This window comes from Crassostrea angulata, chromosome 2, assembly GCF_025612915.1.
Source record: "Crassostrea angulata isolate pt1a10 chromosome 2, ASM2561291v2, whole genome shotgun sequence".
Classification (NCBI taxonomy): domain Eukaryota; kingdom Metazoa; phylum Mollusca; class Bivalvia; order Ostreida; family Ostreidae; genus Magallana; species Magallana angulata.
The window spans coordinates 65,538,510-65,564,509 of NC_069112.1; the positions used below are offsets into that span (position 1 = coordinate 65,538,510).

At 35.1% G+C, this 26,000-nt stretch overlaps 5 protein-coding genes and 1 long non-coding RNA gene across 6 annotated transcripts; 3 read left to right on the plus strand and 3 right to left on the minus strand.

Annotated features, from left to right (window-relative positions):
• Positions 1-1,058: 1,058 nt before the first annotated feature.
• Positions 1,059-1,709, minus strand: LOC128172792 (uncharacterized). Its single transcript, XM_052838539.1, has 2 exons — positions 1,693-1,709; positions 1,059-1,503 (listed from the first exon to the last, which is right to left on the minus strand). Exons 1-2 carry the CDS (start codon positions 1,707-1,709, stop codon positions 1,200-1,202), a joined length of 321 nt encoding a protein of 106 aa, XP_052694499.1. The 3' UTR covers positions 1,059-1,199.
• Positions 1,710-3,173: 1,464 nt separating this feature from the next.
• On the plus strand, positions 3,174-6,117 carry LOC128174720 (uncharacterized). Its single transcript, XM_052840199.1, has 3 exons — positions 3,174-3,435; positions 4,304-4,792; positions 5,135-6,117. The coding sequence occupies exons 1-3, from the start codon at positions 3,174-3,176 to the stop codon at positions 5,485-5,487; spliced, it is 1,104 nt and encodes a 367-aa protein (XP_052696159.1). The 3' UTR covers positions 5,488-6,117.
• An 854-nt stretch (positions 6,118-6,971) lies between these two features.
• Positions 6,972-8,859, plus strand: LOC128174721 (uncharacterized). Its single transcript, XM_052840201.1, has 3 exons — positions 6,972-7,100; positions 7,767-8,441; positions 8,806-8,859. The coding sequence occupies exons 1-3, from the start codon at positions 6,972-6,974 to the stop codon at positions 8,857-8,859; spliced, it is 858 nt and encodes a 285-aa protein (XP_052696161.1).
• A 1,064-nt stretch (positions 8,860-9,923) lies between these two features.
• LOC128174722 (uncharacterized) lies at positions 9,924-12,117 on the plus strand. Its single transcript, XM_052840202.1, has 2 exons — positions 9,924-11,568; positions 11,954-12,117. The coding sequence occupies exons 1-2, from the start codon at positions 9,924-9,926 to the stop codon at positions 12,115-12,117; spliced, it is 1,809 nt and encodes a 602-aa protein (XP_052696162.1).
• Positions 12,118-15,053: 2,936 nt separating this feature from the next.
• Positions 15,054-16,370, minus strand: LOC128174723 (uncharacterized protein F54H12.2-like). The gene has a single exon (XM_052840203.1). It carries the CDS (start codon positions 16,368-16,370, stop codon positions 15,054-15,056), a length of 1,317 nt encoding a protein of 438 aa, XP_052696163.1.
• Positions 16,371-16,888: 518 nt separating this feature from the next.
• On the minus strand, positions 16,889-17,824 carry LOC128172858 (uncharacterized). Its single transcript, XR_008242370.1, has 3 exons — positions 17,718-17,824; positions 17,518-17,594; positions 16,889-16,993 (listed from the first exon to the last, which is right to left on the minus strand). It is a non-coding gene; the product is annotated as an uncharacterized LOC128172858 (long non-coding RNA).
• Between the last annotated feature and the right edge of the window lie 8,176 nt (positions 17,825-26,000).

The window sequence follows — 26,000 nt, forward strand, 5'->3', positions numbered from 1 at the left end:
ATTTGGATGACCTATTTTGAGCAAACAGTGAAAATAAGGTGTACTTACCTGTGCACAGAGAGAGATATTTTAATAAAAAAAATTACATGAAAAAATGAGGTGATGTAGCATGCGCACTTGAACATTAAAAAAGGGTGTATATTAAAAAAAGTTTAGGGTATATTTTAAAGAGTAGTTACAATTTTTTATCATTTTTCAAAATGCCCTTAACACCAAACGATTCGCGGTAAGCGGGCTGGATACTGCTTTACCAATCCCTGAGCATGAAGACTGGGATTGGGAAATAGCAATGGATCCCTATCCTTCTGGGAGGTTAAGAGACATTGATGGCAGACTAGTGTATATGTTTGATTATAAGTACGAACAGTACTTACAAAATCTACAAGACCAAAAAGAAGAAAAAGAAGAAAAAGAAGAAGAAGAAGAAGAAAAAGAAGAAGTAGCAGAAGAAGAAGAAGAAGTAGAAGAGAAAGAAGAAGTAAAGGAGAAGAAGGAAGAAGAAGAAGACAAGAGAAAAGAACAGTAGCTTCTTTGAAACTCAAATATTTCAACGGTCGTTTTAACGGCCACCAAATTTTTCGAAAAGATGTCTCTAATACAATGAAACGTGTGCATTAGAGGAAAAGTATTATTCGAGTACAGTAGGTGAAAAGGTTTTTTTTTTCCCACCGAATGTACTGTATAATGAAAGATTTTTTCTTGACAACCTACAGTTAATTTTTTCATATGCTTAATCAGTTAGGTTTGTGATAAATAACTGTAGGAAGCAAGAAAATTGAAAAAAAAAATAACGGAAATTATATGCTTTTTAAGAAGAAAACAAATTAAAATTATGTTCAATATTTTTTATATAACATTTTTTTTAAAAAAAACATAATTTTTATAAGAATAGGTTTTATATATAGAACATAATTGCTATCATTTGTTATAATGTCTAAAAAAAAAATAAGTGAATGGTATTGCATAAACGTGATGAAATAATAATGCCCTTATACGTATTTTCTACAAAGAATATTTTTAGAAATGATAAATACAGACACATATATATCAGACAAAATTCTTTTTTGAGATATAGGTATTTTTCATTTCACATCTAGACATCAGTGGAAAAGGTAAGTTTTTAAATCATGATAAATTACTTAATGATGAGAAAAGAGAGGTAACTCTACAAACTATACAAGCACTGCGAAAATTTCCCGTTAATCCATTAAATACATGATGTCCTCAAGTTCTTGTTCAATGTTATCAACTCTCGATTGTAAGTCTGTTAAACGTCTTTCAATTTCTTCTTTCTCTTCTTTTAACTCTTCTTGTCTATGAATCATCCTCTCCAATATAACACTGTCAATGTCAATTTCCATTTGTTCTGCCGTTTGCTCTTCTTCTTCTTCTTCTTCTTTTTCTTCTGTTTCTTGATGCTGTGTTTCTTTATTTCTGAATTGCTGTAGGCCTTCACAAGAAGTACCTACTTCTTTGGTTGATTTTAAGGGGAGATTGGAGTTACTGTAATTATATAAAAAAGAGGAGGGTCAATGTTACATAAGTTTATATTTTGTGCTTAAAATAAGTGAAAATTAAACAAAGAAAAACATTCGGTAGAAAAAAAATTGTTTTATATAAAAAGTTTTTTTTAAATATTTTTTTCTATATTAAATTATCCTTTTTTTCATTTGCTTTAAATAAAATGCATACCTGACTGTGAAATGCATGGTATTTTCTGTAAACTGTATGGTAATGCTGTTATTAGCTGTCAAGTCATTTCTAAAAAAAATGAAGAAATGAATATTAAAAATTTAAAAGGATAAATAAAGACAAAAATAAATAAAATAAAATCTGCATAGATGTAAAAAAAAAACTACTTACATAATAATTACTTCCATTTTTTTTTTGAAGGGTGAATTGAATTGTTCAGATCTGGTCAGAAAAAAATGAACTTGTCCTATTGGGTTTAAGATTGCAAGGTGATTTTCTTAAAATTTAATTTGATTTTTATAAAAAAGAGATGCATTTTCCCTCCAATTTTTTGTACTGTTTAAGTTTTTTCTGATTGGATATTGGTTTGGTTTTGTTATATATTGTGAATGTTGAATTTCCCTCCAAAAACTATTTAACTCCTACTCATTGGATACAAAAAACAAATTTTTTGCAATTAGTACAGCGTAAGATTTTCTGATTGGATATTAGCGCTGTCTTGTTATACATTGTAAATGTTAAATTTCCCTCCAAAAACTATTTTACTTTTTCTGATTGGATGCAGAAAATGAGTTCTTTGCAGCTGGTACAGTGTATTGAAACAGGTTAATGATATGTATATTATCCTACGGGTGTAGATAAAATTGATACCGTAACCCTTTCAAAGTTTGATAAGATTGTACTTATAATGATGTGTAACGTGACGAGAAAATTTTTTTTTGTTAAGATGACATCGATTTCAAAAATTGAAAGAGAAGCGCATAGTTTTCAAAAATTGAATACAATACTTGATACATTGGTAATGGGTTTTGTAACATTAGTTTAAATTTTTTTGCGTATATTTAAGAAAATGCTGAATAAGTGAAATACTTTTTAAATAGGATGACATTATTGAATGAGAAGTGCAAATCACCCCTCACCCCCCCCCCCCTTTTTTTTTGCAATTAATTGTAAGAATGAATCAACCCATGGATGTGATATGTTTTGACCCTGGTAAAAGGACACAAAGCTGCTGACTTTGTATTTTTTCACTTCTTTTGGAAAGGTTTGACCTAATAAAAGTAATTGCATTTACAATAAAACCAGCTCGATTAGAAACTTTTTTGACCTAATGGGTCAAGATAATTTCTACTTTTATTCAATATTTTTGTATTAGTGATTTCGGTTGACAAATAATTGTGCTAGTTCAATTTATTTTAACACAGATTTACTACACTTCACTTAATACAATGAACTGTTGCTAAAAAAAGGGCACATTTTATGTCATCATGTATAGGTCAGCTCTCTTCAAGTTTTGAAACTTTGGGGGTTCTTCAATTATAGGATCAATTGCTACACCCGATTCTCCATTATCGTTTTTGACCCTCTAATGTTATGAGGGTCACAATTAAACTATATAAGTAAAGGTAAAAAATTTATCAGTACCGCACTTTGACTTCATTTCACACCGAGTATCTTTTATTACGTGTTGAATTGTAAAAATGCAATTTGCTGTTTTTCTCCTGTTCGGAATTGTTGGACTGTCGGTCCAACAATGTAATAATGTGAACCGTTGTTGTCGGGAAACCGCTCGCGGGTTTGATTGCGCCTTGAAGAGGGATCCATGTTCCTGTATTTCTCTGTGCGGGGTGGCAGACAACAAGATTGTGGACATTGGCCGCGCTACCCACAGAATATTTGCTTCAGAGAAAATAATTGTCCATCAGCAGAGCTCCACAGCCTTTACAAGGATGCCATGTCAAGGTATGTTTTTGACAATATTTATTCAAAGATATCATATTTTTTATGTAAAAAAAATAGTTACAAAAAAAAAGGGGGGGGGGGGGGGGTGAGGATTATGAATTTGTAACTGTTTACAAAAAGACTCAAATAAAAATCTGAAATAAAAGAAATGTTAAAATTAAGTATAAAATAAAAAAAACCTATGCTTTTTTATAAGTAAAAAAAAATAATTATGGGGTGAGAAGACTATTTCGGAAAAATGTCGGGTTTTACGTCATCCCTCTTCAACTATTGAACTTTATTGAGCGCGCATTCTTCGAAGCAAAATGGTAGGTAGATGACATGTGGATTGTCATCCCGACACTTAGAATTTTATATTTTAATATGGGGGGCTTGATGGAATGAAAATACTTGTTAGATTGTGAAAGGTGTTTAATGTACTTAACTCACGACCCATTTATTTTCCCATTAAAAGATCGGATTGCAGACGACGGTTACCTGTCAAATTGTCATACCCCGCGATTTAATTTACGGAACACGAGGTCACATTTTTTTTAGTTGATGCATTGCATCATTGAAGGGTGGGGAAAAGGAATAAACTGAAGAAAGTTAACAGATAAAGAAGAGAATACCTTGTGTTTTGTCATAAAAAATACCTACATATTTTTTCTCAACTCGATTTACCATTCGAATTTCATCATCGATTTTTTTGGTAACATGATTACGCACGTGGGGGCCAAATTTCGATAAAAAACATTCACACCATGATTTTCACACACTATGTCAGAATATTTAGATTTTTTATGATTAAAAAACAATTTCACTTAAAAGAGCAAAAATATTAAAGCAATGAATATTTAATATGTATATATTTTTTTTTGTTTTGAAGAACCGTCCAATAGCCATCGTGCGACCCATGAGGCGGCAGCCAGTGAGACCAGCGCCACCGGAGGGGATGATCGTAGTTCATCTCCCTCCGAGGACCCCGTCCCCTCCGGTGAGCCTGTCTCCACCGCCCTCCCCATTCAGAATGCCAGTGAGCCCTCAGAGAGGAGCGAGGCCCCAGCCACCAGCGAGGCCTCAGCGACGAGCGTGGCGGCCACCGGGGGCCGCCACTTCCACACCGGCCTCCAGAGGACCCCCACACCCAGTAGTGGTACGCCCACCACCACCACCCCAGGGAGTTCCAGCCCACAGGAGGAGGCCGGTGTGGAGACCACCGGGGGCCGCCACCGCTACCCAGGCCGGGAGGAGGAGGCCACGACACCAGTAGAGGAGGGGGCGAGGTCTACAGGTAGAATAGGTAATTCTACCCACCCCTCCTCTACTGGTTCAACACCACCTGATGTTTCGCCTAGTTCTACCACACTCATATTAGGTAATTTGCAATCAAATACTTATCATATGAATTTCAATTACCTTTACTTTTTATTTTTACTTGTGTTGTTTCTTCCAATAAGTATTTATAGATTTATCATTTATTCTCAAAAAAGCAGTTTGATACTAGACAAAAAGCCATAAATATGGCTGGTGTTTATAAAGAAACCTGTATTTTAAACTCTTATGAATCAAACAATATTGACATGGATGAATATTTTTCTGATTCATCTTTTAGTAATGATTATGCATCTATTGCATCTATTGTATCAGTATCAGAAAATGAATTATATTTGGAACCAATTACCAAGACTATAATAACCAAACTTTAATTTTTTTTCAGTCACATCCATTTCCATTTCCATCTGCCTTATCATCACCATCATATTTATTGTCATTAGAAGAAAACGCCACACTACCATCCATAGATTACCTTCACCAATACCATTTACCCAGGAATCCCCTATCTATACTCCACCTTCACCACCTTTAAGTATTGACATGTCAACGCCATTACATACACCCTCATTGTTTTCAACCAGTACATCAAGTTCAGAGATATCATTGTTTGATGTTTCAACGGTTCCTGCAGCAGCTTCTTCTAAACCATATTATGAAGAACACTGTGAAATGTCAACATTTGGTAATATAAATAGAAGGGTAACGAGATCAATGGTACAAAAGAAAAAAGATTAAATCATTTTTTATAACTCAGTTTTTTTGGGGAAGGGGGTGATTTTTGGAAACTTTTTTAATAGACTTATTTTTTTTCTGGGGATGGTGGGGGTATTTTTTAGGAAATTTTGTTTACAGACTCAAATTTTTTTTATTTTGGAAATTTTGGGGTAATTTTTTATCTAAAAGTAAAGATAAGCTACTGCAGGAACTGTCGAAACATCAAAATACAGAATGTTAACATTTATTCTATGAAGTATTTAAAAAGATTTGATAGTTTTGCTACATTATTTGAATTATTTTGTTAACTTAACAATAAGTATACATTGAATTATTTTTTTTGTAAGCTTTACAATAAGTATATATGTATGGCTGAGTTTAACAATAAGTATACATTTGAATTATTTTGTAAACTTAACAATGAGTAGATTTGTATGGTTGTGTTATGTAATTACACGCCACTTTTTGTTTTACTAAAATTTAAAAAAGGTATATAATTATACATGGTGATGTATTTTTTTAAAATAAAATTAAGGATGTGACTAATTTGTAAAAACTAGGCGAAACATCAGGTGTCATTATGTTAAATTGATTTTTTTATGTTTTTTTAATTTTGTTTTACAAATTTTTACATGTGCACATTGATGTGCCAAATTGTTTTTTTTAATTTTTACTTTAAAAATATGATATTATACTACAGTAGGTGCCATTTCTTAATTCTAGTCTTTTTTTTTACCAAAACTTATAAAACTATTTTTCAAAATATTTGGTGTAATTTTATATTATGTAATTAATTTCTTAAGATACCATTTTACTGTTATTGTAGTATAATATCAGGTGTATATTTTATATTGTAGTTATACGATGCATGGTCATCCATTTAATAAATTTCGTAAAAAAAACTATCTTTTTTTCTGTTGTTCTATGGAGAAGGGAAAGATAATTTGAAAAACCAGGCAGTAGAGTTATCGTTCTTTTTGCAGTGATTAAAAAAGGGGGGGGGGAAACAACAGACAATGATGACTTTAAGAAAAAAGAAATAAATATTTGAAAAGCAAAAAAAAAAAAGAATCAGAATATGTTCATCTTTTTTTTATATAGATGTCAGATTTCCTATGCAAGTACTGCGGCTTGATATTTAAGAATCACCTTGAAGGTCAAATGCATGAAGATGGACATAACCGCCCAATGCTATCGAATAATGATGATGATGACCCAGTAATGATATATAATTGTTACCAGTAACTAATCTTAATTACATAATCATACATTTTTACTCAGTTTTAGAATATTAATAGTAAAAATCAACGATTTCATCTTACTATGAATTACGGAAATATCACATCCTTAAACGTTTTCAATTTTAATATTATAATTGAATTATTGTTTCCGGATTAATCAAGAAAGTAGAAGTAAGTAGTAAATTCATAAAAAAAAGACCATTACACTATTGAGATTAAATTGCATATTCATTTTATGAGTACACATGAATATTTTTAAACTAGATGAACATCTTCTTCTTATGCGGATACTGCGGATTATTGTTTGACGATGACAACGAAGGTCAAAGACACGAGAGTGAACACGATCTTCATCATGACGGTGAAAAGGGGGCAACATTCCATTCAAAAACAGTTATTATTTTTTACTTGCTTTTTTTTATTGATAACCTGCAACACTGAAGAAAAATGGAATATTATTACATTGCATATTTCAAAGCAAATACACTCACCCTTGTTTATAAATGAGTCACACTATAAAAAGAATTGCAGGTGGGTTTATCAAGTAATTGGGCACAAATTAGCCATGCATTGAAGAGATTTCAGTGCATGTTTTTTTCTCTTATAGTTAACAAGGTACACATTCCATGCAATATACCTCAAAATGTGTAGTACAATGACTTTTAAAAAATAATTGATACAACCACTTTTTTTTGTTGACCAAGTTTTATATGTTTGAAGATAGAACATTTTTTAAATCCAAAATTCCTGTAGGTGTTGGCACGATAAAAGATTCCCTCATTGACAAAATATTCATTACAAAGGCACTGGTCTAAATTCCAGACTGTAAACTTAAAACAAATCAAAAACAGTAATATAATGAATTTATTTTTCTGAACTTCTACATTTTTGCATGAAAATAAGAAATTTTGTTAAGCCTCTACTGTTTAAGTTTGTGTGATACATGGTGAACTCACCCTATATTCTTTGTAATACAGATTAATACATTACGCATTAAGGCAAGAACAATTTCACAAAAAAAACCATTTTATTATAAAAATTTTAAACCGTGTTTTGTAGGATCAAGAACATCATTGCCACCACTGTGATAAAGTAATGAGCAATGAACAGGACCTGATGTTTCACGAATTAGCTCATGATTTGGATCAAATGGAATACAGCGGTGAAGGTCCATGGTCCCCATTGATTCCCAATTCAACATGTGAACCTATGGAAGAGGACCATGTTGCAGATCAAGAAATGGCTCCTGAATCCATGGAATCCGATGAAGCATCAACCTCTACTAGAACCAACTCATCTCAAATTGGTTTTGGCGGTGTGAAAAAAATACCATATACCATTCAAAAAGTAGGAGAACGAACTATAATGAAAAATAATGCTATCGATGTAAACTACAATATTCGGTTTAATGCAGAAAACCCTGAACAAGGAATGAGGCTGACTGATCTGCTTCGTGAATTAGAAGATATGTTTGACAACATTCTCAATGAAACAGCTCGAGGACTTGACCCTTTTTTGGATCTTGGACGAGTCATCATTCATCACATGGGATTGAACAATCCTGTGTATGTACCACTAAGGCCCTTGAAAGATCTTACTGGAAAAAGTGTGATGGAGAACTTACAAAATGTCTTAAACAGCCATGAAAATCTTTCTCTAGATAAAAGTTTTTATTTAAATGTGGGGTTTATTAAAGTTCCAAAGGGCGGTATAGCAGGCAAAAATATTAACAAAGTTGGTGGCGACAATGATTCTCTCAGAATCAAAAGATCATGTATCAAAATTCAAAACACAGATGAATTATGCCTTGCTCGAAGCATTTGCATGGGGTTTCTCAAATTACATCAAATTCCAACATCTGAATGGCAGAAATTAGCACACCAAAGTGACAAAGGAACAATAGAAGAAAAAGTAATGGAATTGCGGAAATGTCCTATTTGGTTCTACAAAGAATTAATGAAGCACAACAAAACAAATAATGAACGTCAAAAAAAATTAGCCATTTTGTTATGCCAGAAAGCCAATGTAAGCAGTGAGAGACGTCTGTCCATTCAAGACATTTATGCTTTTGAGAACGTATTGAATGCTGATATTCTAGTTGTCAGTGCCACTACTGGTAACAAATTCATACGAACTGTTCCAAAAGATGTAAGTGAAGATGAGCAAGGGTTAGAAATTCCGAAAAAAGATCGTATTTTTTTATATCATTCTGAGCAAAATGGAAATGCACATTTTGATTCTATTGTTAATGTCTGTGGGTTCTTTATTCAATCCAAATTTTGCCATGAATGTTTGAAACCCTATCAAAAACTGCATCAGTGTCAATCAAGCTGCATTGTGTGTAAAAGAAAAAAATCTTGTTTTGTAAAACACGAATTAAGTTGTCGAAATTGTCACATGGTTTGTAGATCTCTGGATTGTTTTAATTCTCATAAGATAAAAAGTGGGAAGTCAAAATCATCTCAGTGTGATCGATGGTGGAAATGTGTGGTTTGTAAAAAAACTTTAGATAGATGCAAAAGAAAACCAGAGGATCATATTTGCGGAGAATGGCAGTGTGAAGCATGTAAACGATTTGTAACAGGGCCTCATTTGTGCTACATTAGGTCCAGAGAATGTAAAGAGAAAAAACCCAGATATATCTTTTTTGACTTTGAATGTATACAAGAAGATCTTTTGCATTGTAAAGATGGATACTCAATGAAAAGAAATGATGAATGTGTTCAATGCAGTAACAGCCCCGAACCCTGCATGGAATGCTGAAAATGTGTAAACTGTCATCAGTCTTGGTGTGGAAAATCTCAGCACAAACCCAACTTGGTAGTGGCTCAAACAGTGTGTGAGGAATGCTTCGGTCAAGAACTCACGCCAAATTCTAAATGCGATAACTGTGGAACTAGGTGCAAAAAATGTAATAAGAAAAACAAACAGACTTTTATTAACCCACCATGTAAAAATACATGCGGATTTCGAGAAATAGTATTTCGAGGAGATCAAACTGCAAATGCCTTTGGTTTGTGGTTGTTCACTGAAACTCACAAAGACTTTACAGCTATTGCTCACAACATGAAGGGCTATGATGGATATTTTTTACTAGAGTATCTATTAGTCAATTCCATCATTCCAAAAATTATCTATGCTGGATCAAAAATCATGTACTTACATGTTCAAAGAGGGCTTAATATAAAAATATTAGATTCCCTCAATTTTCTTCCCATGAGATTGGCTGAACTACCCAAGGCATTCGGTTTACGAGAGCTAAAGAAAGGGTACTTCCCTCATTTCTTTAACACTAAAGAAAATGCCTACTATGTTGGATCCTACCCTGCAGCTCATTTTTACGGAAGTGACATGATGAATGCTAAAGAACGCAAAGACTTTCTAATCTGGCATCAGGAAAAACTGGAGAAAAACATGATCTTTGACTTTGATCGAGAAATTTTAGATTACTGCCGTAGTGATGTGGACATACTCAGACAAGCTTGTTTGAAATTCAGAGAAATTCTTATGAAAATCACAGGAAAAGAAGAAGTGGTATTTGAGGATGAAATGCCAGAGAAAAAATTAATGGGAGGCGTGGATCCTTTTCAATGCACGACCATTGCTGGGGTTTGCATGGAAGTGTTTAAAAGCAAATTTCTTCAAGAAGAATGGCGTGTCAAAGTTAGAGGCAATGATGGAATAAGTGATTGGCTACAGGCCCGCCGACTGCAAGGGGACTTTTCCATTTTATTCAAGGAACATTGGGTTACGGGTGAAGAGTTACAGAATCAAGAATACGTAATAGAAGAATCTGAATTTGTTAGTTCACCTATTTCACAAATCCCTTCCACGGGTTATGCCCCTTTTCTCGGACAATATAGTTGCGTATCGATACAGTGGCTCTCATGGATACAAGAAGATCATTTCAAAAAGACAGGGCACCGCCTCTACATACAGCATGCCTTAAATGAGGGTGAATTTCGACTGCCGGGTACCAATTACTTATTAGATGGATACTGTCCTGAAACCAACACTGCATACGAATTTCACGGGTGTTACTGGCACGGATGTCCCATATGTTTTCCTACTCAGCGTCAGCAACTTAAACATATAAGAACCAAACACTCCATGAACGAGTTACTGACCATGACCTTAAAAAAGAGAGACTACATTCAGTCTCTGGGTATGAAATATGTCTACATTTGGGAGCATGATTTTGAAAACTTACTGAAGCAGAACCAAGACGCATCTGATTATGTTCATTCCCTAAACCTGCAAGAAAGGTTAGACCCTCGAAAATCTTTTTTTGGAGGAAGAACAAATGCTGTTAAAATGTACTACCAGGTCAAGGAAGGTGAAAAAATCCACTATCTTGATTTTTGTTCTCTTTACCCCTCGGTCAACAAGTATGGCAGATATCCCGTAAAAGAACCAAAAATCATTACAAGCAATTTTACGGAAATTACAGACTATTTTGGGTTGGCCAAAGTCAAAATTTTACCTCCTAGACAATTGTATCACCCCGTGTTGCCTCAAAAAATTAACGGAAAATTAACTTTTGCTCTGTGTCGTACCTGCTCGGAGCAACAACAACAAAATCCATGTCAGTGCAGAGACGAAGACCGGGCAATTACAGGAGTATTTTGTACACCAGAAATTGAAAAAGCCATAGAATGCGGTTACCAAATTCTACAGATATACGAGGTCTATCATTGGGATGAAACTTCACAGTACAATGCAGAGACGGAAAGCAATGGTCTGTTTGGCGAATATATCAACCTATTTTTAAAGATCAAACAAGAAGCCAGCGGCTGGCCTGAGTGGGTGCATACCGAGGAAGACGCAGTGAAGTACATGGAAGAATACGCTCTTCGAGAAGGTATTCAACTCGAACGAGAGAACATTACCAAAAACTCTGCTCTGAGATCGATTGCTAAACTACTGCTGAATTCGTTTTGGGGAAAGTTTGGCCAACGACTCAACATGCAGCAGACGACATTTTTTCACGAAAGAGAGGCTGACAAATTTTTTCAGCTATTATCGGATCCTTCCAAAGAAGTCTCGAATTTTCACATTGTCAGTAAAGAAATTATTCAAGTTTCGTGACAGCAAAAAGAAAATTTTACTAAAGAAGATTACCAAACAAACGTATTTATTGCTACTTTTACAACTTGCTGGGCCCGCCTTAAACTGTATGAAGTGTTACAGATGCTGGATAGAAGAGTCTTATATTTCGATACGGATTCAGTCATTTTCGTCAGCAGACCTGGAGATCAGGAACCAAAAGTCGGGTCATTTCTTGGTCAACTTACCAGTGAGTTACAACCCAAAGAATACATTACAGAATTTGTTTCGGGAGGACCTAAAAATTACGCCTACAGGACTTCAGAAGGAAAAGAAGTATGCAAAATCAAAGGATTTACCCTAAACTATGTTAACAGTTTAAAACTTAATTTTGCTTCCATGCTGGATTTGGTACTCAGGCCGGATCAGGGTCAACATTCCGATTCAACAGGTTCATGTACAACGATTGTTAACCCACAAAGAATTATGCGACATAAGCAACAGCAAATTATTTACAATCGAAATGAAGAAAAAAAATACAAAATTGTGTATGACAAAAGAGTGATTCAACGTAACACTTGGGACACCTTACCCTACGGATATTGATTGTTATTGTAGTAGTGAACAAAATCATGTGAACACTATAATTATATTGTTTAAAATTGATTTTTTTTCCCATCATATTGAAAAAAATTGTAATTTGAATGAATTGATATTATTCAATTTGTTTTTTTAAAGAAATCTCTAAAAACGATTTTTTTATAAACGTTTATTAAAAAACATACAGTTGTCTTTACAACAATATATTATCAAATGTACATTTGTAATTTTTTATTGATGCATTGTTTCATTAAAATTTTAACCACTTTATTTTTGTCTTGGTCAGTCTCTTTCTCTTTGGAGGATTGTAATTAGGAGGTGCTCCGTTCGTATGTTTTTTAACCACTAAGCCACTGCCAGTCTGTTCTCCAGAGTGCTTCATCATTTCTTTATTGTGGATGAATGAAGTAGGGGTTTGAATGTCCTTTAAGGCTTCATAAAATTGTCGATATCCGGTAGGAGTTCCTCTTGAATTATGAGTTAGTGCATGTTTGATCAAATCTGTAATATGCGAGCCTTCAATGACATTGTCTTTGTAAATCAAATTTCCATTATCTTTCCAAGAGAGTACGTCACCGCCATACTGAGATAAGAATTTAAGCAATCCTTTGGCTTTATTATGAAATTTATTTGGAATAACATGTTCCAAGATTTCGAGAACACTGCCAGTCTGTTCTCCAGAGTGCTTCATCATTTCTTTATTGTGGATGAATGAAGTAGGGGTTTGAATGTCCTTTAAGGCTTCATAAAATTGTCGATATCCGGTAGGAGTTCCTCTTGAATTATGAGTTAGTGCATGTTTGATCAAATCTGTAATATGCGAGCCTTCAATGACATTGTCTTTGTAAATCAAATTTCCATTATCTTTCCAAGAGAGTACGTCACCGCCATACTGAGATAAGAATTTAAGCAATCCTTTGGCTTTATTATGAAATTTATTTGGAATAACATGTTCCAAGATTTCGAGAACGTGCATCTGAGTGGGAATATCTTTGTCAGTGGGTGGGTCCTTCGTCGGCTCCAAGATTGTCTCCATGCTCTTCGGGGGATGATTCTCTGTTTGCGTCAGTTTTTGGTATTTTTCTTTTGGAACGAGAACTAGTTCTTGAGCCATTTTGAAAAAGATGTAGCGCAGGTTTGATCAGACGAGGTATGATGCTCTGATGCCTTAACAAAAACTTTTTACGTTGAGCCTTGTTTACTGTTCTGCTCACAAGGGTACTTATGACATTTTTGTACGGATACAGAGTTTTTATGTACTGCTTAGAGACCGGAATGGTCCCCTTGTAAACATTAAACATCACCTCACACAAAGTCTGCATTTGAGAGGGTGTCATGGTCGACAACAGTGCTCGTCGCTGTTTCGTGTTCGTAGCGTTTAACAATTCTAGAAATGATAAATGCGTTTTTACTGTTCGGTTCATTGTGAAATAATGATAAAAAATCAAAAAAGACAATTAATTTATTTAGGCAGATAAACAATGGTATCTTCGTTAGGTAAGATGCGCGTGCGCAATCTGTACTTGTCCTCAGTCCTAGGACTCATGTCTACTATCAAATATCCAAAAAGTATAGATGTGGCCTTGTCGTAAGCCTCTTTAAAATATTTCAACCTTAAAGGAAAAACCTGAGATCCAAAAGTAAAGATCTGCCTAGAATCGCGTACATTACGAAAGAGAATGACATAATGACAATTTAAAGAAATAGTTCTGGCAAACTTTCCAGGCATGTATAGATTCTGAGCTAACATGAACACACTGACTCGACGATGGTGTGCCGTCACGCAAAATAAATTAAGAGATTCCTCGCTCTTGGCGACTTGCATCATCATGTCATCTAACACCAAGACAGTGTGCTGTACACCCTCGCTCCATTCATCGAGCTGGTCTTTAGAGGGTAACCCTTGATGCAAAATCAATCTATCGATGTTTTTTTCCATTTCTTCAAACAAAGGCTGATATTATTCGCTCGGGTGGCGTTTGAAACATACCATCGGCATGTTTTAATATTTCGTAAATAAGAGAAGTTTTACCACTCATAGTGGGTCCCACGATCATAGCTGTGGCGGGTGAATTAAAGGGTAAGAGTGATCTCTCTTTCCACCAAGCTTCCATGTTCATTGATTCCTCAGTTAAGACTGATTTTATTTTTACAATACATACTATTTTTATAGAATAAAAAAAATAGATTACATCATTTTTTTATTCACAAAACGTATGCATATATATGGTAAATACAAAGGTTAAATGCACTCCGTTTGTTGAGATATAGTTTGATACACAAAAACATCAGGATCATCCTGCATTTTAAGAATATGTACAATGTCATTCATTGTATAATTTTGACATTTCATCATTAAATAAAATAGTACATGATAACCACAAGTCAAGGCATTTTTTTTCTGAATTGGAATTTCATTACAATTTATTTTTTTCGAATTATGATTTAAAAAGTTTTTGATTCGTATATCGTAATGTTCAGGAAGTCGACCAAAACTGTCAAAAAATTCCGCTGTTCGGAAGCCGTCTATCCACATGACTATCCAGTGGGACCCTGGTAAATGAGAGGGATCTGTATTACAAACGTAGGCCGAAGGGTAGGCTTGGACTCTTTCTGGTAAGGTATCCGGTGAAAATACGCCTCTGAAAAATTTGCTAAGCAACTCGTGTCCTTTGGCAATGCACACAATGTATGATGAATTCATACTTTAGTGTATTTGATGTCCCGTGATTGGTCCACTTCCAAAAGGGCCGGAAATTCTGCGTAAGCCAGACAGTTCAAGGTTTCCGTTGTATCGGCAGCAAATTTGACTTCGAGTCTAACGTTTCCTTGTCTCACCAGGTTTAAATACTCTTCACCCAGGTCACTTGGTGCCAAATTAAAGGCATATATGGCATATCCTTTGCCAAACTGGCTTCTTGTGACTTCCAAGCCGGCATCTTTGTTCCATTTCTCAGCCGCTTCAAATAAATTGACAAAAAGTGTCACGTAATTTTGATTGGTCCCTACGTCAATTTTCATGGGTCGGGCTGGCATGCTTTCCCCGTTTACGTAAAGTGCAATTTCTTCTGCCAAGTTCTGAAAGTTGAATGGGTTCTTCTCATAATTTCCATTAACGGCTTTCTGAGAAATGAAACAGAATGCAGCTTTGGCTGGTAAGGTGTTGGACCAAACGTTCTGCCAAATAAACGATCCAGAACCTTTAGGACAGGTGCTCATTTTTACTTCGGTTCTAGTCAGGGGGTATTTGGCCGTCTTCTCTTTCAAGATTTCAGCATGGTTGATCAAAATTCCACTGTCCACCTTAATCATGCATGCTTTAAAGGACACGTCTAGTAACTGCAACTTGTAGCTAGGTGAGGCTTCTTTGCTCATCAAGACAAAGGCAGCGGGGTTTCTAAACAGTTTCAAGTGTAAATCTACCCCATTGATCAAGTATTTATCAGTTCTGAATATATCCTCATACAGTGGACCTTCCATGTCAAATATTTGGCTGTTTTGAGTAAATGCATAGCGATTGTTAAGGCCCCCGTTGTTGCCTCCGTATGCGTCCGGATTGTCCATGTCGTCGTCGTCTGGATAGTACAGTTGGGACTGTAACTGGGATTGAGAGACATCACTGCCACTCGAAAGGAGAAGTTTTAGGTAGGCTTTCCAAGCATAGTAGCTAGTATTGAGGGACACAAGCTTTCCGTTCATATAAGTGTCTATCTGAGACCACATGGTTTGCAGTGGCAAATTAATGATCCCCGTTTTTTCCTGTGATGCCAAGGCTGCACCGTCGGTTTTAACAATCTTACATTTTACGTACAGGCGGCTTCTTCTTAAGTCTATGTACTCGTTACCCTGGCCAGGCACCGATATCTCGATCGGAGCGTCCTCCGTATCGAAGGAACTTACAGGTCTGCATTCACTGAAATAAATTTTATCCACCGCTACTTGATTGGGTGGAACGGTAAATAAAGCCAATTCTGCCGGAAGTCCAATGTCTGTAATTTTGTCGCTTAAAAAGGCCATTCTTATTGATGCTTGACTTTTTTCTTGGCTCCGCTAAAAATACTGTCTCCTGTGTCTCGTTTTCTCTTCAGTCCTTTCTGAGGTGTTTTCTTTTTGAGTGTTGGCTTAGGTTTGATAACAGGTTGCCTTTTTTGTGCTTTTATAGCCTTCTCCGACACGCGAGGAATCTTCTCTTTGATGGCTTCTTTCATTTCTTCTTTGGCTCTCTCTTCTACGGCTGCCATAGGCGTCACGTGTTTTCCCACAACTTGATCTGCCGGTTCCTTCCGGGATAGATGTGGGTTGACTGGAATCATGTACGGTTTCTTGGAAAACATACCCCCTATTCCAACACCTGTCTGCCGACCTCTGTATTTACTAGGTTTAAATCCTCCTTCGAACATATTTTGATAAAATGTTTTCCACACCCTAGGGTCTGACACATACGTAGAACCCATTACTGTATTTCAAATAAACGTTTTTTCAGCAGTAGTGTAATATTGTATTGCATAGGGGGCATGCAAAGAAAAAATACTTACAATGAACTCTTCAACTGTGTTGGCAGAAGCTGAGCAATACCAGAAGTGGTTCACCACCTCTCTTGTCCACTGCAGAAGAGGTTTCTTGGTCTTCTCTTGGCCAGCCTAAAACAAAAGTGTAATTTTTAAAAGATTTGTCATTTAATAAGACAAACAATTTGATGTATTTCTACAAACAGTGTAACCCACAAAAATTGTCCTTATCAAACCCCAAGAAAACCAATACATCTGATTTTCTGATCTTGGAAATAAGGTGAATTGATAAGTTAATTTTGAAAATATATTTACAATTCAAAAAAATATGTGTTATGGTTAAATTTCTAATTTATTGGATTTTGTTCTTAATGTGAGAGGAGGTAAAAACCTCATTCCCTATGTTCCACATGGGCATCACAGAATGTTGTACATGTATTGGAAATGTGATTGTGCAGACATAATCTGGAATACTGTAAAGTTCATACCATACATGCTAAGGCTAAGCATAGTCAGTACGCAAAATATCTGTTTAGTAATCATTACTGTCACACTGGGTTTGGAATTTAGTTAGCAGTTATAAGCCAATACCAGATCAGTAAATTTGTCAAAGTAACCACTAAAATAAATAGAAATATGTGCAATGCAGCAAGTACCTTTAACAGTTTTTTGCCTAGATTCTTGGACCCATGCCAGATGTCGAAGGAATGTTTGATATCAGGATAGTTATTTTCTGGAAGAAAAAAAATTAAATTATTTTTTTCACTGAAAAATTCACTCATTAAAATTTAAAGTATCACAATAATATAGCAGTATCTTATTACATATAAGTTAAAATCATTATACATGTGCTTACTCATCAAAGATTCAATTTGTACATGTGCGTCGGTGACAACCTCTACAACATGTATCCCGCTCTGTAAGAGGAACTGTAAACCTTTCTGGAAGCAAGCTTTTTCTAATGTTCAACTATTTTTCCCTGTCATCCTCTTGTCCATGGTTAATATGCACAATATTTTCTTGCTTTCATTTTCCATAAAGGTGTATGTACAATATTGCGCACAATGGCCCGGACTATCCATACGACCATCCCCTGGGAATTAAAATTTTCTTTGTTACATAGATATCATAATCCATAAAACGTATGATAGTTAAATTGAATATTGTTCAACATGTAAATGTAGCACAAACTTACCACGAATAACAACATCTTTGTCTCTGAATTCTTCCAAAATATGACCCTGATGGTTTTCCCATACTTCCTCAATTGCTGGAATGACGTATCTTCTTTGAATTTTGGTAAAAGAGGAAGAAGAGAGAAATGGCAACTTCAAAAATTTTGAAAAAAGGGTAGACTGATGAAAGTTGCCACCTGAGGCCAACAGAGAAACAGCCATTAAAACATCACCACTGTGGACTCTTCTGTTGAGGAGCGATTGCGAGCACCATTTATGAGCGATGTGATTATTTGAACAGCTCTACAAGACAAAATGTTTTTATTATTATGATTATTCTAAAAAAGTTTCCTCCACACCTTTTGACTTGTACCTATTTTTTAGAAGTATATCACATGTATTGTTCTGGCTAATATATTAATCAATCCGAGTGTATTACTTTGTAGCTTAGTAGGTTAGTCACCTGACATAATTAAGTGACTGCTGACCCACAGGTATGGGGGTTCAAGTCATCAGGAGCTTTCATTTTCGTTGACTTGTGCAAAATTCTTTCTTCAAAAAATCAATTTTATTCTTTCATTTTCAAGTTTTGAAATTTTTTCTTTTGAATATCCTATCTTTACATAATATTCATTAGTTTGTGTTGCTTAGATAACATTTTTCAAGAAGAGTGGAGGAAACTTCAACATAAACAAGAAATGTGAATTAGATGTTAAGGAAATTTTTTTTAAATGCTCTGAAAATGTGTTACGGATATACAGAGCCACTTGCACAGACACACATGGGTAAAACAGTATACCCCCCTCTTTTATATATATATATATATATATATATATATATATATATATATAACAGAGTATTATTTGAATTTGGAATTATTTTGATTCTTGGAATTTAGGGCTTTCAAGAAAATTGCCCTTAGTTAGACTAATTTAGACAACTAACTTGAATTTTTATTGTCTGTTGTGTTAGTTCCAACTAACTTAGTCAACTAACATAAATTTCCCTCATAAATATTGGGTTATACAGACTATAGCCTAGTTGAAACTTAAAGGAATGATTTCAACATCCCTGATATTTTATTCATTCAAGTCAGTTAAAACTTGTATTTGTTTATTGTTTTTTTTTTATTTCATTTTGTGTGTTTTATTTTGTCTAATTTATTTTATTTCATGGCATTGAATGTGCTGGTGTTCTTTTTTTTTTTTATTCATTTTGTTCAATCTCTCTTTATTTCTTCAGTATCAGTTAGCGCATGCGTAGTAGGGGGTTAGTCATGCCAGGCACGACTAACCCCCCCCCCCCCCTTTATTTGGCGCACGCGTAATAGGGGGTTAGTCATGCCTGGCATGACTAACCCCACCCCCACCCCCTTTCTCCAGTTCACTCTCGCCGAAGAAATTATTAAAAGATCCAAAGGGAATAAATATCCTTTCACTTCAAATACTGCTCAGGCAATGTATCCAAAACATTGCAGAATTCATCACAAGCTAGCGTAAATTTCACACTCTACCGAAACTTCCGAGGTCAAGCCTTGGCAGTTCTACCATGTCAATTTCACTAACCTTGCACATTTTATCCACCGCGTGAACTTTGCTACAGAAAAAAAACCGCTCAGTTAACTGTAAATTGTCAAATATACAATATACACGGCTGCCATAAAAGAAGGCATCCTTCCTCCTCCGCTCACTGCAGACGCTGGTAGCGTCACTTCCGCTGTGACGTCATATTTACCCCAAGCACTGAGAGAGTATAGGTGGATCCAACCGTGTTACAAATAGATGTTGTATACTATTGTTCAACCAATATTCTAAATTAAACATGTATGGGTCTGCAACATTTTGATAATTATTTGCAGATTATATACAATGTATATACCAGGTTTTGTTTTGTTTATGCAAATGATGGAAAGTGGTAAAATTATTGTGATATTGTTTCACACCCCTCTCCCCACTACAAAGGGAGGAGGGCTGGAAAGAACCTTGATTTTTTACCGGTAAATTGATTTTTTTTTTTTTACAAACTTGATTCCAACCACCAGTAGCATCAGGTATATAAAGGATCTGGAGAAATTAAGAACCCCTGTGCTTGAAAACTCCATCTGAAATCTATAAATTTCAGGATCCACCCTTGTATTTCATTGCATTTAAAAGCGCCGGTCTAACAAAATCCACTGCAAAATGACGTAAGACCAACTGTTACGTCATGAAGCGAAAACCTAAGATTCAGCATGGTGTTAACCACATGTCCTGAGAGAGAGAGAGAGAGAGATTTATTTTGAATACAGAATGATATTGCGTATTTAGATTGCGAGTGTACTTCATTGTTAATTATAACTCTTAGTATGCACAATATATTTCTATAGCATCCACAATATATTTCTATAGCATGCACACTATTTCATGTAGACCTATTAGCAAAATGCATGTTTTCAGTGTTATTTTTTATGCTTTATATAACTTCCCTATATGTGCTTATTATGCGTCACTCCTATAGCTATATTACACGCACTTCACATAACTCTTACATTTCCAATTTGAATTTTTCTTAATCTGTTTTATTCTGTAGTATATGCACCCTCTGATCCTTAAACACCCTCTGTAGTATGCTAGCTAGCTTTGTAACATAACTGCATGGTGTGCGCTTTTGTGCTTATGCGTATGGGTCACTAACCAGTTAATCCAAGCACTATGGACACTGGGGGTTCTAGCTTGTGCTACGGAAATTAACAGCATTTCGCTTTTTTCTGGTACATGTATACTAGAATTTTATTTCATACGACAAACCCTTTACTTTTTTTTTTTACCGGTCTCCATCGTTCCGACCCTTTTAATCAGTTAATCGGATAAGTTTCTCCCATAATCTTTGTTTATAGCTAATATTGTGTCAAAATCTTTTATATATATTTTAGGAAAAGATTTAACATCCACATGTATTTATATATAGCGATTGCATATGATTTATACGAGTTTATTTTACCTCAGTGAATATAAGTTCCCGTGCTATATTGTCTAAACTATTCACTGGAAGCATTCTATTTCCATCATGTTTTTAACCTGGAACACCTCAGGTGTTATCTGAGTCGCTCAGTTAAATTTTGATGCCGATTACTGTAATTTGCAATTGTTTATATCATAAAGAAATCTGCATCGCCAACAAATCAAGTACTATTTGGTATAATAAAATACTTTTTAACTTGCTTCTCCTTGTAAAATAGTTCCTGTCTCGGGGAACAATAAACTTGCTAGCGTCCTCATAGCCAGTCAATAGGTATATAATAAACAGTGAACTACATAGTTCTTCGTAGCTTTTTTTGTTATACCGTTACCATTCTGACAATACAAAACACATAAATGAATAAATGAACAGCAATGGAGCGGCCACCGCCTCCGATGGATGACACTCCAGCAACAATGATGAAGACATAATAAGATATGATGTAATCATTACATGTTATGTAATACATAAAAATACAAAGTATTTGGAATTGAAGCGGCCAGATTACCGCCCTCGATAGAAAATAGGGCTGGGACGATACTGTACTGAGCCTATTCGGTACATATCACGATACATGAGGTGCGATACGATACATATCACGATACATTGCAATTAAATGAAAACATGAATAAAAGTTTAAAATTTATTCAACCTGCCGATGTATTACCGCATGTTCAAAGTTATTTTGTTAAATTCATAATGAGCGTTGCACAATTTACAAATTGCTTTAGTCTCGTGTACACTAGTTTTTCATAAACAAGTACTCCAAAAGTTTTCCACACTCCATATTTAGCTTCCTAACAGTTTTGACAACTTTACGAGGTTTTCCGCCATCTTTGTACTTTCATATTAGGCGCGCGGACTAAAAATAGCCGATATATGAAGCTCGGATATTTTTGAAAAATTAAAAAAAGTTCGGTAAGGTATCGTTGTATTAATGGTAAATGTATCGATCCAAATATCGTCAAAATAAATACCGCGATGCACCGGTGCATCGGTGGATCGTCCCATCCCTAATAGAAAACACCCCAGTTACAATGATTACTCAAAAAGGCATGTAGTGACATGTAATGTAATAATTAATTGTTGCGTAACAAGTGAGTTAATACAGGTAATTGGATTGTTGTGGCCAGAATACCATCCCCAATGAAATAACACTCCAATTCCAGTTGATGAAGTCGAAAAAAGTCTAAATGTAATATATTTATAAATGTTATGTAATAAATGAATCAATACATATATTGGGATCAGAGCGGCCAAATTACCGCCTCCGATTGATTACACTCTGATTACAATGGTCAATAATCAATAACATGTAATGTAAGAATTAATTTACACACTGGTTACAATGGTCAATATTCAATTACATGCTATGTAAGAATTTAATTAATCATTAAAAATACGGATACTAGGACGGAGCGGCCAGATTACCGCCTCCGATTGATTACACTCCGGAAACAATGGTCAATATAATCAATAACATGTAATGTAAGAATTAATTTACACACTGGTTACAATGGTCAATATTCAATACCATGCTATGTAAGAATTTAATTAATCATTAAAAATACGGATACTGGGACGGAGCGGCCAAATTACCGCCTCCGATTGATTACAATCTGGTTACAATGATCAAGAATTAAATTCATAATAAAAAATACTGATGACAGAGCGGCCAGATTACCGCCTCCGACTGATTACACTCCGGTTACAATGGTCAATAATCTATAACATGTAATGTTAGAATTAAAAAATATGGATACTGGGACGGAGCGGCCAGATTACCGCCTCCGATTGATTACACTCCGGTTACAATGGTCAAAAATCTATAACATGTACACTCTGGTTACAATGGTCAATAAATCTATAACATGTAATGTTAGAATTAAAAAATACAGATACTGGGACGGAGCGGCCAGATTACCGCCTCCGATTGATTACACTCTGGTTACAATGGTCAATAAATCTATAACATGTAATGTTAGAATTAAAAGATATAGATACTGGGACGGAGCGGCCAGATTACCGCCTCCGATTGATTACACTCTGGTTACAATGGTCAATAAATCTATAACATGTAATGTTAGAATTAAAAAATATGGATACTGGGACGGAGCGGCCAGATTACCGCCTCCGATTGATTACACTCTGGTTACAATGGTCAATAAATCTATAACATGTAATGTTAGAATTAATTTACACACTGGTTACAATGGTAAATATTCAATTACATGTTATGTAAGAATTTAATTAATCATTAAAAATACGGATACTGTGACGGAGCGGCCAAATTACCGCCTCCGATTGATTACAATCTGGTTACAATGGTCAAGAATTAAATTCATAATAAAAAATACTGAAGACAGAGTGGCCAGATTACCGCCTCCGATTGATTACACTCCGGTTACAATGGTCAATAATCTATAACATGTAATGTTAGAATTAAAAAATATGGATACTGGGAAGGAGCGGCCAGATAACCGCCTCCGATTGATAACACTCTGGTTACAATAGTCAATAATTAAATTCATCTTAAAAAATACGGATACTGGGACGGAGCGGCCAGGTTACCGCCTCCGATTGATTACACTCTGGTTACAATGGTCAATAATTAAATTCATTCTAAAAAATATGGATACTGGGACGGAGCGGCCAGGTTACCGCCTCCGATTGATTACACTCTGGTTACAATGGTCAATAATTAAATTCATTCTAAAAAATACGGATACTGGGACGGAGCGGTCAGATTACCGCCTCCGATTGATTACACTCCGGTTACAATGGTCAATTATCTATAACATGTAATGTTAGAATTAAATTCATCTTAAAAAATACGGATCCTGGGACGGACCGGCCAGATTACCGACTCCGATTGATTACACTATGGTTACAATGGTCAATAATTAAATTCAAAACAAAAAATACTGATGACGGAGCGGCCAGATTACCGCCTCCGATTGATTACACTCCGGTTACATGGTCAATTATCTATTACATGTAATGTTAGAATTAAATTCATCTTAAAAAATACAGATCCTGGGACGGAGCGGCCAGATTACCGCCTCCGATTGATTACACTCCGGTTACAATGGTCAAACCTAAGTAAATAATATGTACTTATCAATTTAATATAATAAATGAAATGCAAGATTAATTGTGGAACATAGCGGCCAAATATATACCTGAAATACTAAACACAAGCAAAAGTTTAATTTAATCATGATAGTTTTCAACAATGTCTTTTATATGTCTAGGAATATTTCCAGACCCTGTAAGCTTGAATGTTGAAACTATATGTGATGTTACATTTTTCCACCCAGTCCGTTCTTCTTCCTCGCTCACCCGGCACTCTCCTTTTACAAGGTTTCCATGGGGATGTCTTGCTTCCACCATACCAGTGTATGTCTACCTCATCCCCTTCATGAGACATTATCTGGCCTATCTGTGGCCACTCGCCGGCGTACTGAGGGACATCCATTAATGCCATCATCCCCACTATAGTACAAGGAGGGACCGCTTCTTTCCGCCTCTTTCCAATGACAACCTATCATTTTCAAAATAAGTAGTAAGCATATAATAGATATATTATGTATGTTATTTGGGTTTCTAATTATATATATTTTGGCATAATCGGTTGTCCTGTTTGCCTTTCACTTTGTCGTTTTCTGTTAAAACAGTTTTAGTATGCTTTACTATAAAGTTTTTAATCCTAGCTGATAAACTAAAAAAAGTAGAGGCCATTAGTTCGGGTAAAATGCCTACATTGGGACGGGTAATATTTTAAAAAATAAAGTATCAACATTCTTTATACGATATAAATTTTTTTTAGCCAATCAGAAAGCGCGTTACAACCAGATTTAAACCAATTTACAATTCTTTCAAAAAAATATACAGTTTTATACAAAACAGCGGAATCGCGGAATTAAGTACATGTACGTATGTAAAAACGTAGTTTACAGTAGTCGAACGTGAATGGGAATGACGCATGATTATGAATTCATGTCAGATTTAAGGTAGTACGCATCAGATTAGAATTCATTTACATTATTTCTTGGAGGATTCTTCGATGATATGTTCTAACATTTCTCGGGTATGAGAAAATTACTTTCATTTATTTTTTTCAAATTCTAAATTTAAGGCAGTGACAAGAGAAGTATCAACATTAGACATGACGACAAAAATTGCTTAAAGTATAAACTGATTTGGAAGTTTACGATTCATGGGCTAAATATATCAAAATATTGTATATAACAAATAAATTACTGGGGGAATAGGGTCCTCTGTGTCGGAAATGTGAACCTCTAGATCTTCAGTGTTTGGGAAATTCTGCCTTTTTTTATCCAATAATTGCTCTGCAATTCCATCATCTTCGTCGTCTGAATCATACTCTTCATTGACTAAAGTACATCAATATCTTTATTTCATTTCTTTAAAATTATATCAGCATGGACTTTATGTAATAATTATGTATGCATCAAACCATGCAACCGACCATTGACCACTAAACGACTCTCTCTCTCTCTCCTCTCTCTCTCTCTCTCTCTCTCTCTCTCTCTCATCCAATACCACAATTATACGCTTCACCATCCACAAGACCGGACGGGTGTTCACATTAAATATACATGTTGAAACAGGCAAGGAACTTTGGGAAACATTTTGATGGTTTTTAATTATAAAATAATGTTTTGAAATATATTATCATAATTTTAGTGAAAGCTTGGTTATTGTATCTCGTGGTTTAAAATCAGTTACACTGAATACCTTCGGCAAAAAAATTTTCCCACCACTGTTTGTCCTCATTTTTTGTAAAATATCTGTACGAGCCCCTCACGTCCCGCTCAAGCCTTTCCATGTCAAGATCGTCCACACATGGACTAAGTTTCCTAAATACTAATGCATTATCCTTAAGAAGGGTTCCTTCACATTTTTGCCATATCTGAAATTTATCAGAAAAAAATTATGTGACG